The 21,075-nt window shown below is 36.5% G+C and overlaps 1 protein-coding gene and 1 pseudogene across 1 annotated transcript; both read right to left on the bottom strand.

Annotated features, from left to right (window-relative positions):
* Nucleotides 1–592: 592 nt before the first annotated feature.
* Nucleotides 593–1,546, bottom strand: LOC126080522 (olfactory receptor 8K3-like). The gene has a single exon (XM_049891723.1). The coding sequence runs from the start codon at nucleotides 1,544–1,546 to the stop codon at nucleotides 593–595; it is 954 nt and encodes a 317-aa protein (XP_049747680.1).
* A 6,429-nt stretch (nucleotides 1,547–7,975) lies between these two features.
* LOC126080521 (olfactory receptor 8K3-like) lies at nucleotides 7,976–8,602 on the bottom strand (annotated as a pseudogene).
* Between the last annotated feature and the right edge of the window lie 12,473 nt (nucleotides 8,603–21,075).

Here is a 21,075-nt window from a genome sequence, read left to right as displayed (position 1 = left end):
GACTCTAAGGGCTCAAATATGAAAGTAAAGGCACTGATGATGAAAGAGAGGGAATTCAAGGTTTAGAAAGCAGTCATTTGAGCAAATTCATATAACTGAGTACTCGAACCAATCCACCCCAGTGAGCCTTGTTTTAAGCAGAATTAGCCACCCAGGGCAGAGTGTAAGAAATAAAATAGGAGGTAGGTGTGTGAGCATGCATACACACACACACACACTTTCTATATATATTTTTTTCTACTAGATAAGGAAAACACCAGGTATTTGGAAATCTTCCTGTATCTATTAGTTTCACTATCCCACTCAACATAGTCAATGTTCTTTTTTTAAAAAAAAAAAAAAGTAACACCCTCCAGACATTCTGGTATACTATAAAATTTCTTAATTGCTATACTTATAATGCATCACTCCTGCTCAAGGAAGGCAACAGTTTTTACTGTTTCATTTATTAATCTTCTTACGGCCTTAGTAGATTGACTGGTAGAAGGCAATATAGAAATACATGTTATCTGTGGTTTTGTGCTAGATATCCCCTCTGGAGGCACACAGAAAAAAGTTTAAAGTGTAAAATGTAATTTATATAAATCATAAGTTATAGTGAATGTTGAGAAAATGTATTGCGTAATTGTTCTAAAGTCCTATGTAAGGCATATTTTACATTTTTATTACTCAAACTGTAGATCAAGGGATTCAACATGGGGATCACCAGGGTGTAAAATATGGAAGCCACTTTATCAGTGTCAAAGGAATGACTGGACTTGGGCTGCAGATACATAAAGATTAAAGTCCCATAGAACACTACCACCACAGTCAGGTGGGATCCACAGGTGGAGAAGGCTTTGTGCCTACCCTCAGCTGAGCTCAGTCTGAGAATGGATGCAGTTATGAGTATGTATGAAAGAACAACTATTAGGAGCGATGAAATCAAATCAAAAACAGATAAGATAAGAATGACCAATTTGATTTCATGTGTATCTGAGCAGAGCAAAGACACCAAGGGGAGACTGTCACAGTAGAAATGCCTGATGACATTGTGACCACAGAAGGATAAATTAAAAATCTTTATGGTGACCAGGAGAGAATCAAATGTGCTGTAGAGATAGGGGATTGCAACCAGCACCAAACACGTCCTTTGTGACATGATGACTGTGTAGCACAAAGGGTTACAGATGGCCACATAGCGGTCATAGGACATTGCTGACAGAATAAAAAATTCACTAGTTATGAACATGATAACGAAAACTAGCTGTGTAGCACAAAAATAATAGGAGATTGTATTTTCATCCACAACAAAATTTGCCAACATTTTTGGTCCCACGGCAGTTGAATAACCAAGATCAGTGATAGCCAGGTGTCTGAGAAAAAAGTACATGGGTGTTTGTAGCCTGGAGTCCATCTTGGTGAGGATGATGATGCCCAAATTGCCCACCACTGAGATCATGTAGATGATGAGGAACAGCCCAAACAATGGCGCCTGCAGCTCTGGGCGGTCTGTGATTCCCGTCAGAATGAATTCATTTGGCACTGTTAGATTGTGTTTGTCCATCTAGGTCTATCAGGAAACCTACTGTGGATAGAGACATCAGCATAGTCAATAGGGTTTATGTAGCATCATCTGATAGATCTTTAGTATACAAAGGCAATGTGCAAAATGAATAAGATAAATCCTAAACCCTCCAATACAGTTATTTGAAATTAATCCCACCTGCCACAAATAAAGTATAGGCACCTGAAGATAGAGAGGGAGAGAAGGAAAGAGGGAAAGAAAGAGAAGTTTAACTTGTTATCAAGTGGGTAAAATTTGCTCCCCAAAGAACATTTGTCAATGCCTGAGACATTTTGGATGTCACAACTAGGAGAAGGGTACTACTCGTACCTAATGGAAGCCTGGGATGGTACTAAACATTCTACTATATGCAGGGTAACTCCACACAGTGAGAAAATTTCCAGTCCAACCTGTCACTATGGCAGAAGTTGAGAAACCCTGATATAAACATAGAGATAAAGATAGACACAGATAAGGACACAGCTGTTAAGTGTAGGTGAACATGTATATGTAGACGTACATATACATGAACATATACACAATACATAATCATATGCAGATACATATACCTGTACATAGATGGGATTCCTGGTGGAGCAGTGGTTAAGAGCTTGGCTGTTATTTCCTCGTCAAGAGAATGGCAAAAATCTACATTTATACATTATTTAAATATACATTAAATATTAAAATTACACTTAAGAGGGACATAGAAAGAGCCTAGAACCTGCTTATAACTAAGGATTTGAAAGGACATCAACTTTGGAGACTGAATACTGTAGCTTTATAATTCTGCTACAGTATTTTTAATACTGCATATGCTTCCTTTACTTTCATATTTGAGCTCTATTATTCACGTAATTAGGCCACCTGGGCGGTGCAAACAGTTAAACACTCAGCTACAAATTGAAAGGTTGGGGGATCGAATCTACTCAGAGGCACCTTGGAAGAAAGAAAGATCTACTTCTGAAAGTTCACAGCCGTTTAAAAACCACAGATCACAGTTTTCTGACACACACTGGGTAAGACTGAGGCAAAACAGACTCCAGGACTTTTTTTTTTCTGTTAGTTTTTTATTCATATAATTACTTTTATAAAGTAAAAATATTATTTAGTCATAAGGTTTCAAAGACACTTATGAATATTTAGCCTCTGAAACAAAGTGTGAATATTCAAAAAAAATTAATAATGCAAAAAAAATGCACAGAGATCCTAGTCTCAGGCACTACTGAAAAGTGGAATGCACACAGAGCTGCCTCAGAAATCTTAATATTTTGCAATGACTTTGCCATTGAATAAAGATGGGACCTTGCAAGTGTCACTGAAACATTTCACTTATTGGTAAAATATGGAAACAGTCTTTTTACCTGTAATGAATCATCTGGCTTGACTCCCCCAAGTGTTTCTTAGCATGGCAGAGTGAGAAGAATTTATGGATTTTTTTTTTCACCCTTGGAGATTCTCCCTGAGGACATGCCAAGCAATTTGTTGACTGTTCCTGAAGCATTTCAAAGCTTAACAAAGTACCTGGGGGTTGTTTCTTAATTGTCCAGGACATTTTGTATTCACCAGTGACCAAAATTTTATTGATACAGTATGTATGCATGTCTGTGTTTATCTATTTCATATAGTCTTGCATTTTACTTTGTTAGCATTCCATTTTTACCACATGGGGATTTGGATTTAAATATTGTATCTGTAAAACAGAACTATCGATATTCCCATTTCTACAGGTGCCTCTACTAATGGGTGACAAAATGAAGCTATGCTTAAACACTTTCCTACTGCATTATTTCAAAGACCTAAACGGAATAAAAGTAATGCATTGTGCATATGTGAGATACCACTTCCTAGTTTACTGTTATTTTTGTTTTTGTTGCTGTTATTGTTATTTTCAAGGTTTCTTTTTTTTTTTTATTTCCTTTTTGACCTCAGGAACAGAAATGTTACCCTTGTTTCTCAGTTCATAGTCATTTGCCATCATGTGTTTATGTTTTTTGCTTGTTTGTTTCATTTTCCATCACTATATTTCAGTGTTTTATATTTTTCATTTTGTCCAATCCTCATCCCAAAACTTTTTTCTCATCTTAGTAAATGTTCTGTTATGTTTGATATAATGTTCTACCATAACAACACATCCTCATAAAGTGTGATATTTGTGTGGAATGTTTCATTATGAATATATATTTACTGTATTATAAATATTTTTGCTGCATTTTGTCATTGTAAATATTTCTAATGTATCCCTTTGGAACCTTTTTTTTTTTTTTTCTAATTTCTCCTGTGTAATGGTATGTATGTGGCGTAGTGGTTAAGAGTCCAGCTGTTAACCAAAAAATCGGCAGTTCAAGTCCACCAGGTGTTCCTTGGAAACCCTGTGGGCAGTTCTACTTTGTCCTATAGGATCATTATGAGTCAAAATCAACTCAACATCATTGGATTTTGGTTACATATATGTATGTATATATATATATTTATTTATAAAACTCACTGCTAAGTGGAAAGTTAGCTGTTTGAACCTACTAGCCTTCCTGGGGAGAAAAGATCTGGTCATCTGCACCCATAAAGATTACAGCCTAAGCAACCCTATGGGACATTTCTACTCTGTCCTGTGCATTGCTATAATTTTCAATCGACTGAATGACACCTAACAAAACAAAAAAGTCTTGAATGGTATCTATTTTGTTGCCTCCAACAGAAAACTGCCTGACTTTCTTGCTTCAGGCGTGTTATAAGGAAAGACCAGTTTCTGGGTGAGGACCTCATGTTTGGTGAAGTAGAGGGCCAATAAGAATGAAGGAACCTCTCCATGAGATGAATTGACACAATGGCTGCAACAATGAACTTAAACATACTGATGATTGAGAGGATAGGACAGGGCCAGGCAATGTTCTGTGCTGTTTTACATAACGTCGCCCTGAGTTAAGGTAACTCAGTGACAGGTAACAACAACAACAACCTCTTGTGATTGACTGTTTTCACTTCACATGATTCTATTGAGGCCCATCCACGATGTTGTGTGCATCAATACTTTGTTCTTTTTTACTGCTGAGTATGACTCTAGGTATGGATTTAGGACAGTTTGATTATCCATTACCCATAGAAGGACATCATGGGTTGTTACTAGTTTTTAGCTATTATAAAAATTGTTTTTTGAACATTTGCGTAAGGATATTTGTATGAACATAAGTTTTCACATGTGTGGGATAAATGTCTCCGTGTCAGTTGTTTTAATTGTGACAAAGCCTGATGTATCAATTTGTGCTTTTCATCCATGTATTTGCATGTCCCAGTAATTCAGTAGTTTTTATTACTGAGTGGTGTTAACTTGCTTGGAAATACCACAGTTTATTCATCCATTCTCAAGTAGATGAACATTTGGGTTGATTCTAGTTTTGAGTATTACAAACAAATTTGTTATAGACATTTGTATACATGTATTTATAAGGATAAATGCTCTCATTTCACTTGGGTAGATATGAGAAAATTGGTTAAATTTTAGGGTAAAACTATGTTCAGCTTTTTAAGACCCTGGTACTTAAATTATTTTTTAAAGTATTTTTATCATTTTAATTTTCCACTAACAGTTTATGAATGTTCGGTTTTCCCTGCAAACTTACCAAACACCTGATATTCTAATAGATGTATAGTTATGTCTCCAGGGTTTAACCTGAAATTCACAGATGGATAATCAACTAGACATTTTTAACATGTTTATTTGCCTGCTGAATATGTCCTATGAATAAGTGAATGTTCATTTTTATGATCATTTTTTGTGTACTGTTTGTTTTCTTTTTCTTTTATTATTATTATCATTACTATTATTATTGAGTTTTGAGGCCTTTCTCTGTATATATTATGGAGCCCTGGTGGAACAGTGGTTAAAGAGCTGGGTGGCTAACCAAAAGTTTGGCAGTTCGAAGCCACCAGCCAATCCTTAAAAACCTTGTGAGACAGTTCTAATCTTTCCTATAAGGTTGTTATGAGTCAGAATCTACTCCCGAGCAATGGGGGAGGGGGGATTGGGTGAGGGAAGGGACATATATATTATGGACACAGACCATTAATGAGATATACTACTGGAAAATATTATCTCCCAGAATATGACTTGTTTTTATACAAGTGTCTTTTGAAGAGCAGAAGTTTAATATTTCCTGTTGTCAAACTTTTTACGAATTTCGTTTTTGGCGTTATAGCTACAAAATCTCCAAATGTATCTATAAAATCAATGAAAGCCTACTTAAAATCCAAAGAAAACTTTTTCTTTTTTTAAAATAAAATTATAAGCTGAGAATAAATTCACAAGTAAATGTTAGGTTAATTTTTTAGTTCTATGACTGTATTGTAGGCTCTATTAGATTTTTTACATAAAAAATCATGTCATCTATCAATAATTAAAGTTTTCCTCCTTCTCTTCCAATCTTGATGCTTTCTATTTATTTATTTATTTATTGCCTTATTGTGTGGCCTAGAAGAGCCTCTAAATGTGGAATAGATTAGGTGAGAGTAGATTTACTTATTTTGATCCTGGTCTTACTGGGAATGTATTCAGTCTTTCGTACCACGTGTGATGGTAGCTGTAGGTTGTTCACGGGTGCCCTCTATCAGTTTGAGGAAGCTCCATTTTAATACTAGGTTGGTTAAGGCTTTATCACAATTATTGGTACTTTTAAAATGCTTCTCTACATCTATTATATGGCTTTGTTGACATTTTTATTTGTAATTATGGTAAATGTCAATAAATGATTTTTTAATGCAAAACTATCCACGCATTTCTGAAGCATGCCTATTTGGTGTACTATTGTCTTTACATATTGCCAGACTCAATTTCTTAATTTTTACTTTAAATTTTTCACAAATGTGCTCTGTTGTTTTCTTTTAATGCCTTTGTCCGCCTTTGATATCAGAGTAAAGCTATCCTCATTTAGGAAATGCAAAACACCCCTCTTCAGTTATGGAGAAGAGTTTGTGTACGATTGTTAATTCTTTTTCCCTAAACACTTGTCAGAATTTCCCAATCCAGCCCCTTGGAATGATTGGGAATGGGGTGTGTTTTAAATTTCTATTTTGATATCCTGACTTTATAAGTGAAATTTTTCTCATGCGTTTTCTAGTCTCTATATATTTTTTTTTTTTATATATACATGGAAATATATCATAACCTACCTCATAGGGTCCTAACCTCAAACCCAGATTGGATTCTTTTTTAAAGACAACCTTAGCATATCTTAAATTTATGTTTTTCTCATTACAAATTTTTTGAGTATTGAAAGAGTAAGAATGAAAAAAATGCTGGAAAATTAGGAGGGAATATGGAGCAACTATGTCCAGAAATCATGGCAAATACATAAAATGCTACATATTACACCTCTCTCACTAGAAGCACAGCATAGCCCAAGCCATGGGTTACCTCCTTATGCTTCTTCCAAGCAGAATAATCGAAAGGCTGAATTCAAACAACAGATACTGATCGAACTAAAGTTCACACTCACATTCATCAAGTGTAAGAAAATCCAGCCAAACAAAAACAAGGCAACAAACGTAACTCATCCTACAATAGACCTCTTATGCAAGGGCATATAAACAATTAGAAAAAAGACTTCTGAACAAGAGTAATTGTTCTTTTCTAGAGAGATAAGGCTAACAATCTTTGAGACAAAAGCATGGAAATAGGAAGCAATATTCACCTGGGACAGAAAAAATGAAAAAAACTGGGAACTTCTGTGGCTGACCTCAAAAATGTACCTTAACGGGTATACCCACTGACAGAGATAAAATGGGCTAACTTAGACAAAAGCAGATACCGAGCTGATCTCGTTGAATATGTTTATTTTTTTACTGTTTATACTAATATTACAATATAGTAATAATAAAATAATAAAAGTAAACAGACTCTAAGGTCTCAAATATGAAAGTAAAGGCAGGGTTTAGAAAGTGGACATTTGAGCAAATTCAAATGACTGAGTACTTTAATCAACCCACCACACTGAGCCTTCTTTTAATCAGAATTAGCTACCCAGGGCTGAGTGTCAGCAATAAAACAGAAAGTTTTTGGAAGTGCACACACGCACACACTCTTTATCCTTTTTTTTTCCACTAGATGAGCAAAACACCAGGTACTTGGAAATCTTCCTGTGTGTATTAAAGTTTCACTATCCCACTGAAGATATTCAATTTTCTTTTTTTAAAATCTAACAACCCCATCACATTCTAATATACTATCAACTTTCTTAATTATCGCTCCTGCTCCAGGAAGACAACACTTTGTACTGTTTCATTTATTAATCTACTTACAGGTCTTAGCAGAGTGACAGGTAGAAGGCGATATAGAAATACATGTTGAACTTATCTCTGCGTTTTGTGCTTGCTATTCCCTCTGGAGGCACTCAGAAAAAAGTTTAAAGCCCAAATGTAAATTATATGAATCATATGTTAGAGTGAACTTTGAGAAAATGTATTGCATAATCGTCCTAAAGCCCTATGTAAGGCATATTTTACATCTCTATTCCTCAAACTGTAGATCATTTTATTCCTCAAACTGTAGATCATAGGATTCAACATGGGGATCACCAGGGTGTAAAATATGGAAGCCACTTTATCAGTGTCAAAGGAATGACTGGACTTGGGCTGCAGATACATAAAGATTAAAGTCCCATAGAACACTACCACCACAGTCAGGTGGGATCCACAAGTGGAGAAGGCCTTGTGCCTGCCCTCAGCTGAGTTCAGTCTGAGAATGGATACAATTATGACTATGTAAGAAACAAGAACTATTAGAAGGGATGAAATCAAACCAAAAACAGATAAGATGAGAATGACCAATTTGATCTCATGTGTGTCTGAGCAGAGCAAAGATAACAAGGGGAGACTGTCACAGTAGAAATGCCTGATGACATTGTGGCCACAGAAGGATAAATTAAAAATCTTTATGGTGACCAGAAGAGAAAAAAATGTGCTGTAGAGTTAAGGGATTGCCACCAGCACAGAACACACTCCTCGTGACATGATGATGGTGTAGCACAAAGGGTTACAGATGGCCACATAGTGGTCATAGGACATTGCTGACAGAACAAACAATTCAGTAGTTATGAATATAAAAAAGAAAATTTGCTGTATAGCACAAAAATAATAGGAGATTGTATTTTCATCCACAACAAAATTTGCCAGCATTTTGGGCCCTATGGCTGTTGAATAACCAAGATCAGTGATAGCCAGGTGTCTGAGAAAAAAGTACATGGGTGTTTGTAGCCTGGAGTCCATTTTGGTGAGGATGATGATGCCCAAGTTGCCCACCACTGAGATCATGTAGATGTTGAGGAACAGCCCGAACAAGGGCGCCTGCAGCTCTGGGCGGTCTGTGATTCCCATCAGAATGAATTCATTCAGCACTGTTACATTGTGTTTGTCCACCTTGGTCTATCAGGAAACCTGTTCTGAATGGAGACATCAGCATCATCAACAGGTTTTATGCAATATCATCTGGTAGGTTTTTAGTATACAAAATCAGCATGAATAGTATACATCCAAACATTCTGTTTTAGGATATTTGAATACATATCCAACTTACAGAAATTTTACACGAGCATACGCATATTAGATTCCGACTCCTAGCAACCCTGTGCAACTCGATGGCACTGGGTTTTGGGTTTTTTATACATATTAGATACATTGATGGATACATTGGTAGATAGATGAAACAAAAATGAATAATATGTTAAATCTTTAGATGTTAGGTACATGGATATTTATTACACTCTTCTTAAAACTTTTGTCTTTTTCACATACCTAAAAAATACATGGATATATTTTGAACCCTGTCCTTCAAAATGCTATCTTACGAAAACTCATATATATATAGATGGTCCAGGATGGAACAATCAACTTACTAGACATGTTTTCAATAGCCACGTAATTGATCACAGTGGAAATTATTTGTCTTTATACGAGAAAACATGCCTAGAGATATATGTACATAGATGGAACCTCTGCTGTACCTCCATTTGTAATGCATACAATGTAGTGCTTTGGGCAAATAACATAAGTTATGTGGATGTTTTTATCCCCACCTGAAAAATCATATTCTATCTCTTTTTTGCAGGGTTGTTAGGAAGGATAAATGAGAGTTAAAGCCTTCAATGTGTCTATGATACTTGAAAACAAAAATAGTGTGTCTAGACTATTTGTCTACCTATTTGTCTTTCTGTCTGTCTGTATATCTCTCATCATCAACATCATCTGCAATTTTTTGATGTTGACAGTAGTTACTTGGAATTATTACTTTTTGTTGTTAATTGTTTTGATCTTTAAGATATTTATAGGTACATTGTTCTGGACTGTGACTTAAGATCTTTGTCACCATTTTCATGATGAATAGGTTCATTAAAATGTTACCTTGTAACTCAACCCAACCTTATATTCCATAACACCTATTTTATGACTAAAGTGTCTAAAAGAGTCATTCTTTAGATTACTTTCATTTCTAGTCTAATTAATATACTTTCACTTCTAGTTGGGCATTCGTATTGTAACTGACACATTCTACATTTTTTGTAAGAAATCAGGTATATATATTTTTTCTCATGGAGAAACCTAAGATATATGAGGAAATCTGAACAAATAGCGAAAACTTAATGCCATAAACTCCCGCTTGTAAAAAAAAGTATCCTCTACTTTCATGAAAAAGCAAGTTTAAAAAATCACAGTATGATACAGTAGCATAGGAGAAGAAGAAAATGTACTGATGATGACATCTGTGGGAATTACCGGAAGTTATTCAAAAACTTTTTGAACATGAAACATGCTTTGTTAAACATTGGAACTCCTATGTGGCATGATATATCATGGATAAATTTAAGTATAATCTTTAAAAAATGCAACTGAATATACTACAGAGGTTTTAAAAACAAAAGAATAGCCCTGCAGGTTAATATACCAAAATTATAGGTTTAAAACTCGGTGATCATCACTGCCTCATAAGAATATGTGTTCACCTACCTACCCATCTATCTGTCTCTCTCTCTCTATCTATCTACCTACCTATTTACCTATCAATCTATCCATCTATGTATCTGTCTACATATCTGTTTATCTATCTGGCATGTATCTATTCCTGAATACTATGAGTCGTGCAGTCTCTGAGTAAATTATTAGTCAACAAATTCAGACATTGAATTTCATACCATTAAATTACAAAAGTGAATAAATGAAGTGCATTTTTATCTCATATAAAACATATCAAGAATAATGGTGGAAAGCAGACTGAATTGAATTAAAATTATTAATATTTTTCTGTGGCTTTGCTATCAAAGAAAAATGAGATTGTTAAATGGTGACTAAAATATTCTAGATGTTAGTAAACCATGCTGATGAATAAAAAATTCTACCTTTTACCTGTAATGAATCTGTTTTGGAACTTTGAGCATATTCCACCTGAGTTTAGAGGTCATCTCAAGAATACATTTGACACATTGAACATTAATGACTGAAGATTATACAAGTTTGGAATGACATCAAGCATCGTAGATGAAGAATACAACATGGCATAGAGGAAACAATATATACTTTTCTCTCAGTCTTTAAGCTTCTCTCTGGGGAGATACCAAGCAATGTGTTAATTACATCTGAAGCACCTGAAAGCTTAACGAAATGTGTAGGATATTTGTTAATTTTCTAAACAAATTGTATTCACCAGGAAGTAAGTCTCTTTTAGATATACTAATTCAATTATTCTCAGTTAAGTTTCAATTTGTCCATCCAAGGATCTAGAGTAAAATATTTTACCTTTAGGTCAGACCATACTCAATATGCCCCCATTTGCTTAGTGTTCTAAAACGGAATTAAATTAGTACATTTCATAAATATTATGCACCCTTTCTTTGTGTTTTATTTCCTATATTTTCACTATTTTTTTTACCTTGGGAACAGATATTAGTCACTTCGACACCTCCTATTATTGCAAGTTTCCTTTTTAATTCTTCTCTCATTTTATTTTATTAGATGAACATGTTCTATTTTATTGGCATGACTCAACATGAGAAGAAACAGCTGCATATATCCATTAATAATTGGAACATGGAATGTATGCAGTATGAATCTCAGGAAAGTGGAAGTTGTAAAACCGAAATACATAAAGATCAATAACCTAGGCCTTAGTGAGCTGAAATGGACTGGTCTTGTGCATTTCAAATTGGACAGTCACATGACATACCACACCGGAACGAAGAATAGAAGAGGAATGACATCATACTCATCCTCAGAAAGAACATTTCAAGAAACCTGTCATGAAGTACAATGCTGTCAGTTATAGGATGATCTCCAAAAGCCTCCAAAGAACATAAGTTAGTACAACTAGTATTCAAATTTCCCCACCGAGCGCTAATGCCAAAAATGAGGAAATTGAAGACTTTACTAACTTCTGAAGTCTGAAATACATCAAAATTGCAATCAAGATGCATTAATCATTAAGAGTAGATTATAATGTGAAAGTCAGAAAAAAAGAAGTATTTGTAGTTGGAAAATGTGGCCTTGGTGATAGAAACGATGCCAGAGATTACATGTTGGAATATTGCAAGACCAACAAATTCTTCATCACAAATAACTTTTTTCAAGAACAGACACAGAGAGCACACAAGTGAGCCTTGCCAAATGGAATAGACAGGAATCAAACTGACTACACGTGTTGAAACAATATCATCAGTCAGAACCAAGCCAGGGACCAACAGCAGAACAGACCATTGATCACTCATACGCAAGTACGAATTGAAGCTGAAAAAACTTAGAGCAAGTCCAAGAGAGCCACAATACAACCTTGAGTATATTCCACCTGAGTTTAGAGATCATCTCAAGGATAAATTTCACACACTGAAGACTAATGACCAAAGATTAGATAAGTTTGGAATGACGTCAAGCATCATAGATGAGGAATGCAAAAGGTCATTAAAAAGGAAAGAAAGAGAAAACCAAAATGGGTATCAGAAGAGACTCTGAAACTTGTTCTTGAACATAGAGTAGCTAACGAGAAGGGAAAAAATAATGAAGTTAAAAACTGAACTGAAGATTTCCAAAGGGCAGCTCGAGAAGACAAAGTAAAGTGTTATAATGAAATGGGCAAAGATCTGGAGTTAAAAAAACAAAAGGGAAGAATTCGCTCGACATTTTTTGAGCTGAAAGAACTGAAGAAAAAATTCAAGACATGTGAGTGAATAATATGGTATTTTATTCACATCTTAATAAAGGTTTTAATAAATAAAAGTAACAAGAAAAAAAGCCAATTTACCTGACTTTCTAGATATGAAATAAGAGATATATCTACGTATAAAGCACTTTAAAAGACACAAAATCCATATTTACTCTAGCAGATATTAAATGTTTTTATCACTAACAAAATCATGAAAATTTACTGACTTTGTAAAAAATAAAACCTTGAAAAAAACCTTAGGTTTCTGTGTCAGTCATTTTGAAATAAGTTCAAAATTTCCATACAATGAATTGGTTAAGACAGACGAAGGAAAGTTCAATGAAAGAATGATTTTAAAAATACCAGCATTTTCTATGAGAGAGTGTGTCCAATTTTTATTTTCCCTACATAATCTAGGATGGCCTAATTTCTATTGCTTCAAGTAATAAACTAGCATTTTAGGCTAAGAAGTATGTAAATAGAGAAATAGCTGATCTTATACTTTGCTTTTATTTCATATATTGCACGTTTGCTGAGTTTTAAGTAATTTATCATACTAAATACTTTTATTCTTCTCATCAAGGAGACTATACAGGTTTGTTAGTGTTGTTAGGTGCTGTTGTATATAGGTAAGACTGGGTATGAATACAAGGTGAACTTCTGCTAGAATATGACACTGTGGAAATTGGGAGAAACACCACATGTTGTAGTGAAGGGCATGCCCCTCCCAGTTCTAGGAAAGTGTCAGTCACATATGCTGGGAACTCGAGTATCACTTCTCCTGTCCCTTGACTTCTGAGTCTTCCTTACCTCAAAACAGTTCCATTCAGCTCTCCACTGGTTTACTCTTTCTCTAGGGAATCCAGCAATGTAGGTATTAGAAATTTGTCAATTCCCTCAGCTCCCTCTGCTTGGTGGTAACTTTCTCTAATAGAGAAATTATATGCAGGTACTATTTGACACATGGTTGGAGGGACCAATCCCTGGAGGAGGACATCAAGAGTCGGGAAAAATAGGAAGTCCCTCAATGAGATGGATTGACACAGTGTCTGCCACAATGGGCTCAAACATAGCAAAGATTATGAGGTGGTGCAAGACCAGGCACTCTTGTCTTCTATTGTTCATGGGATTTCTGTGATTAGAACCCACCCGATGACACCTCACAAAAACAAGTGTTAAGATTATTGGGAATTATTAAATATTTTAATGAATCACAGGTTAGGTCTTATTCTAATTTCAATAATATTTAACTTGTATACTCAAGCTCCTCACTATTTCTTAACACTCTCTCTCTTTTTCTCTGTCTGTCTTATTTTCAGGAGCCCCTTCAATGAAAACCGATATAGGTAGATTAGGCAATTTTTTTTCCCCCTTTGGGTTGATGGATATTCCTGAATTGTGTATTGATCCTTTTGATCTGCATGATTACTTTGGCGGGAAGCTCTTGGATGTTTATGGTAATCATGGCAATATCCAATAAACTGGAAATTTTTGGTTCTTTCACATTTTTGGCATGTGCTGGCACATTGTGGCCCATACCCATAACCACAGGACCACTTCATGCTTGATGTCTGGCCCTGCTGATCCCTGGCAGTGTCCTTCCATGCTGTAATTGATGGGTGACTGTGTGGTAGGGGCCATCTGCACTCACTGTCCATTCTTTGATGGTACCTGCATCTGCATGATCTCTTTATCAAAAGAAATTTGTGTTTGCGGTTTGCACAAGTTTCTTCTCAGCAAGAGGATGGGACAGTCAGGCATACAGAGAAAAGAATGTGTTAATGACTTTCCTTGTATAGAGCAGGTTATAGGCTGGAGGAAGGGATGGTTCTCCCCTTACCTGAAACTCCCAGACTGACACAGTTTGTTTTGTCAGGCTGTCTTTTTCAGGCTCAGGACAGAGTGGGCTGCTCTGATATCCACTGGAAACTGTACAGTTCTTCCCCCCCCCAACACACACACCTTCATTAGAACCAGTGGCTCAGGTGGGAGACTTTCTCACAGTCCTCCTCAATTAGAGGCTTTACACATTGGCATCATGGGCCACTGGGCACCCCATGTTCTTTCTTTCCTCTGGGTAAGAACTTACGGCTTCTCTCTTCCAATGCCCACTCTCTTTGTACTAGGCGGTCTGGTCTCGGCTTAATGGGGTTCAGGGCCTCCCAACTCCCTAACTCTTCAGGGTCCCTCCTCTTCTTGAGCTGCCAGGAAACCAGTCATTTCCCAACAAGGTGGTGTCCCGGAATGCAACCTGTCGCTTCTGATCGGTGATTTTTCTGTTTGCCTCTTCCTGATCCTGATAAGGAATATACTTGGTACGCAAGATCAAAAACATAAGATTCCCATCTCAACATCTTCCTCAACTTTTTGGAGTTTTCTCTGTATATCCTGGGTGCTTTGTCTAATAAAAATCATATTCAGGATGTGAGCATTTTCAAGACTCTCAGAGTCTGTGTCTGAGAACCATCTAAATGCTTCCTACACGCACATTACACATTCACACAACCTAGTAAGTTTTACCAACCTAATAACTGATACCTAGAGCCTTTTACACTTTCAAGGGTCAATTCCTGCCCCTTCTTGGGAATCTAAAGGCCTTACCTAGGAATTATCCTCTTATTTACCAAATAACTTCAAATATCTAGAGCCTTTATTGCCCTTAATGGTTAATTCCTCCTCCTTCTCGGGCCTCTTCTAAGGTTTTATGTAGACACTTACCATATAATCCCGGTGCATTTCGCATATCCCAAGAAGTCATTGTTGGGTCCCAGACGAATCATTTACCAGGGCTACTGGAAGGTCTCTAGGAGAAATCTCCTGGTGCCACCAGATGTTGGGGTGGTCTTTTGTCCTATCCGCCTCTGGAACCGGGAAGATGACTACTGGCTGGCTCACCAGAAATGTTGCCGGCTGGAAACTTCAGGCTCTGCTCGGCGCAGCTCATCTCAGCAAATAAACCATAGACCAAAGTGGAAGAGTGGGAGAATAGAAAGGTGTCTTTATTTCTCTGTGCAAGGATGGGAAACAGTTGGGGCTGCTTCTGCCAAGACTACTCAGACAGGCCGAGGGGAAACATTACTTATAAGGGGTTTACAATTGGACTCTCATGCAAGTTACTTCAGCAACATTATTATCCACATTGCACAGCTGCTATAAGGTTTACATGTAACTTCCTGCATCACATCTTCAGAATATGGTGGTTAAACTACAGCCAGAGCCACAGTATTACGATATATGAGGACAGAAAGGTTGTCCTGAATGTCAACATGTTGTCTAAACTTGTTTTTGCCAATTTCCTCTAGTTTTGAGAAACAGTTAAGGAGAGGGGAACCATGATTTTAATGTGAAGCTTTGCAGCAGCCAAGCAAAGGAACCTGGATACTAATGTAAAGCTAGGGGTGTGTCAAGCAAGCTGCTCAAGGAAGTGGAATCTTCCCCAGCCTGGGGAGCTCTGTCTTATCATGACCATCTTCACCTTCTAAATGCTTCAAACTTTCAAAAATATTTATGCTCACATAACAATCTAACATGCGTCTTTTTCTTGTATTCCAATGAACTATTTTATTGAAATTTCATTGGTATTCAGGGGATCTTCTTTCACGATCTTGAATGACGAAAATAATTTAGATTCTAGGTGCTTCAATAAAACTCTAGAAATGTTGGAAAAAAAATACATGAAAAATTTTAAGAAGCAGCCTGGAACAGCTATGTGCATAAGGCAAGACAGCTGCATCCTTGCCACATAACAGACCTTACTTTAATTAGATATATAAAAAAAAATATAGCACAGTATAAAATATGGGATTACCTCATTTTGCTTCTCATAAGTAGGGTGAACAAAAGTCAATGAAAATATACAGCATAATAAATATTGACCAAAGTTTAGGGAAGTCAAACCTATGAAACAGAATATCCTTTTACCCAAGGAACTACACAAAAAATAATTGAATGAATATTTTAAAAAGTTTTTCATATAGATAAGAAAAGATAACAACCCATGAAACAAAAACAAACAAAAGATAATTATTAAATAAGAACAACTAGTGAGGAAGGAATTCCAAACCTGGGAGCAATTCTGGATGACATCAAGAAATTTATCTTAATTGGTGCATAGATCAGAATATACAATCATTAAGATAAACTTCTTGAGGTTATCCAGAGTTGCTCCCAGGTTTGGAATTCCTTCCCCACCCTCAGATCTAGGCAAAATGGGTTGATTATAACAAAGTCAGATAGACAGCTGAACTCGTAGATTGCTAAATTGCAAGGCATGTTGAGTTAACAGACTGATACGTGAAATTAAATGCATTAATAAGAAAAGAATGGAACTCCAAAGTTCAGAATGGGGACATTTGAGCAAATTTAGATAAATGAGTACTTCAAATCATCACACTACCCTGCAACTCCTTGCAACCTGGCCCAAATCTAATACTCCCTTCAGAAACTATGAACTGAAACAGAAGGCAAGTGCTTACACAAACACACATACACAAATGAAAGAACTGACCCTGCAAAGCTTATTTTAATAGAAGAAAAAACACGAGAGTCATTGTAGCTCCACTTTTGTAACTAGTGCCTTTTCCCACTTCCACTCAGCATATCCACTCTCCTTCCCTGACTTCATGGTTCCCAGCACATTCTCCTGGAGGTCTGATGGTGCACTGGTTACGAACTTGGCTGCTAACCAAAAGGTCAGCATTTCAAATCCATCAGCTACTTCTTGGAAAACCTATGGAACAGTTCTACCCTGTCCATTAAATTTTCTATGACTCTAATTGACTCAATGACAAAAGGTTTTGTTTTCTAGCACATTCTCAAAAAAAAAAAAAAAAAAACCAAATGCACTGCTGTTGAGTAGATTCCAACTCCCAGCAACCCTATAAGACAAAGTAGAACTATGCATAGTGATTCCAAAGCTGTAAATCTTTGAGGAAGATGACTGCTGCACCTTTCTCCCATGGGGTGGCTAGTGGGTTTGAACCGGCGATCTTTCAGTTAGCAGCAGAGTAGTTTAGCCACTGCACCACCAGGGTGCCAACATGTTATTCTGCATTATAACATTTACGTAGTTATTAAGCTTGTGAACCATCTCTTTCCTACAAGGAAGACAAACGTTTTTACTCTTTAGTTTCCTCTTTTGTTCATCAGTGCATTTAGAAGAGTGACTGGCACATAGAAGTAAATTTATTAATATGAGTGGAATGTATTTTTGCTCACTATACCCTATAGAGACACACGGACAAGGTTTGAAGGCCACGATATAATTTATAAGAACCATATGATGTGTTAAGTGGTAGAAAAGATATTCCTTATTTTATTCCATGTTCTATGAATGGCATGTTTTATATCTTTGCTCCTCAAGCTATATATCAAGGGATTCAACATTGGAATAACCAGGGTGTAAAATATGGAAACCACTTTATCATTTTCATAGGAATGACTGGACTCAGGATGCACGTATGTAAAGATTAAAGTCCCATAGAACAAGACCACCACGGTCAGGTGGGATCCACAGGTGGAGAAGGCCTTGTGCCTGTCCTCAGCTGAGTTTATCCTGAGAATGGCTACAAAAACAAGCAGATAAGAAACAAGAACTATTAGAAGGGATGGAATTGAATCAATAGATGCTGCGATGAGAATGATCAATTCAATTTCATGTGTGTTTGAGCGGAGCAAAGATACTAAGGGGAGACAGTCACGGTAGAAAAGACTGATGACATTGAAGCCACAGAAGAATAAATTAAAAATCTTTATGGTGATAAGAAGAGAAATAAATGCACTATAAAGATAGACGATTGCCACCAACACCCGACAAACCTTTTGTGACATGATGACTGTGTAGAGCAGAGGGTGACAGATGGCCACATAGCGATCATAAGACATTGCTGACAGAATGAATAATTCACTAATGATGAACAAGAGAAAGAGAGCTAACTGTATAGCACAAAAAGAATAGGAGATTGTATTTTCATCCACAACAAAATTTACCGAGATTTTGGGTCCCACAGTTGTTGAATAACCAAGATCAGTGATAGCCAGGTGTCTGAGAAAAAAGTACATGGGAGTTTGTAGCTTGGAGTCTGTGTTGGTGAGGATGATGATGCCCAAGTTGCCCACCACTGAGACCATGTAGATGATGAGGAACAGCCCGAACAATGGAGCCTGCAGCTCAGGGCGGTCTGTGATTCCCGTCAGAATGAACTCATTCAGCACTGTTAGATTGTGTTTGTCCATCTAGGTCTATCAGGAAACCTATTGTGGATAGAGACATCAGCATCGTCAATAGGGTTTATGTAGTATCCTCTGGTGGCTTTTTAGTATACAAAGGCAATACGCTAAATGAATAAGATAAATCCAAACTTTCCAGTAGAGATATTTGAAAGTAAACCCACCTCCCACCAATAAAGCATAAGTCCATGAAGAGAGAGAGAGAGAGAACCATGGGGAGAGAAAGGGAAATCTACCTTGTTATCAGTCGGGGAGAATTTGCTCCCCAAAGAACAGTTGTCAATGTCTGAGACATTTTGGATGTCACAACTAGGAGAAGGGCACTACTTGTACCTAATGGAAGCCTGGGATGTTGTTAAATATTTTATTATATACAGGGTAACTCCCAACAATAAGGAAATTTCCAGTCCAAACTGTCCCTGGGAGGGGATCAGAAACCCTGATATAGATATAGATGCAGATGTAAATGCAGATGTGCATGTAGGCCCAGATAAAGGTACAGGTGTAGGTACAGGTGTACATGTATGTGTACATGTTCTCATAGGCATGTGTGTACATGTAGGTGTATATGTACACGTATATGCACACCCGCTCATGCACACGCTCACATTCATACACATACACGTACACACATACACACACATAGATGGGATCCCTGGCAGAGCAGTGGTTAAGGGCTTGGCTGCTAACCAAAAAGTCAGCTGTTTGGATCTACCAGCCGCTCCTTAGAGACCCGAAGGGGAAGTTCTCCTCTGTTTTAAAGGGTCTCTATGAGTCAGAATCGAATTGATGGCAATGGGCTGGTTTTTTTTTTTTTTAATATACAGATAAATATATGAAGCAAAAATTTAAAAAATATTAAAAATGTTAGGTGTTAGGTATATGAATGGTTACTAAACTTTCTCTTTGTTATGTCTTTAATGACAATCACATAATGGCATTTACAAAATTATAATACATATGTTGATTGTAAAAATTTTAAACTGCAAATTCCCAGAATGTGTGGAACCATTTAATATGCCTCATTTCAAAACATAGTCCAATAAAAGCCCTTGTGCCACAGATGGTGCAGACTGAAACAACATACTTGACAAGAATCAAACACATGTCTTGCCAGGGAAAATCTAATAGATCCTGGTGGGGATTTTTCATCTTTATACAGGGGAATCTCCAAGGTGGTAGACACATGCAGATACAGCCTCTGTTATACCCTCCTCCTGTGGCTTATAGAGTAAGATATCTTAATCTCTTTATCCACACCTGTAAAATGACCACTTCCTTTCAGGATTGTTGAAAACTAAATGAGGATTACATGTTTCAATGTGTTTAAGGTATCAGGACATAACTCTCAATATGAAATATATAGTGTCCTTGCTGTTTTTAAAATGATGACAGTAAGTTGTCTGAAAGGAGTTTTCTTTACATATGCATATGTAAATCCTTGTAGTGTGACCTAGCTTCTATGCCAGGCTATGAAGATGAGTAGGTTGAGTAGTGTGTTATCCATGTAACTGACCCAGCCCTTCCTTCCCCCACCCTGAACTCTCTGACTAAAATTGGGCCATCAGTGTGCCAGTCTTCTGGATCATATATCTTCTACCTCACTTAAAACATTTTAATATATGTTAATTGACTGCTATCCTAAAAGTTGGCAGTTGGAAACCACGAGCTGCTCTGCAGTAGAAAGATGTGGCAGTCTGCTTCCATAGAGACTTACAGCCTTGGAAAGCCTTTGGGGTCACTGATGGGTCAGGATCACCTTAAAGGTAGTAAGTGTGTTTTAATATAAATTTACTTAAAATATGTCTTAATCTAGGAGTCCTTTCATTAAAACTAACATATAAAAAGTCATTTCTAGCAAATTAAATATATTTTCTCACGAAAAAATTTACAATACTGGCAGGAAATTGAGAGAAAGTGAAGTCACTGTCACTGATTTTAAAATGAACTTCCATTAAAAAATTCCATCCGGTTAATGAAATCCTCTACTCTAAACTATTATACAGTACATAATGCACATAAACATAAGTATATTTAAATTAAAATGCATATACATGTTCCTAATAAACCACAGATTAAAAAAAAAAAAATGCCAGAGAAAGATGAGGATGGCAGTTTAAGGTAGAAG

Source organism: Elephas maximus, chromosome 7 (assembly GCF_024166365.1).
Source record: "Elephas maximus indicus isolate mEleMax1 chromosome 7, mEleMax1 primary haplotype, whole genome shotgun sequence".
NCBI lineage: Eukaryota > Metazoa > Chordata > Mammalia > Proboscidea > Elephantidae > Elephas > Elephas maximus.
This window is presented reverse-complemented; position numbering and strand designations above follow the sequence as displayed.

Bases quoted from the DNA above. Each gene is read 5' to 3' on its own strand.
- LOC126080522 (XM_049891723.1), bottom strand. From the start codon at position 1,546: ATGGACAAACACAATCTAACAGTGCCAAATGAATTCATTCTGACGGGA.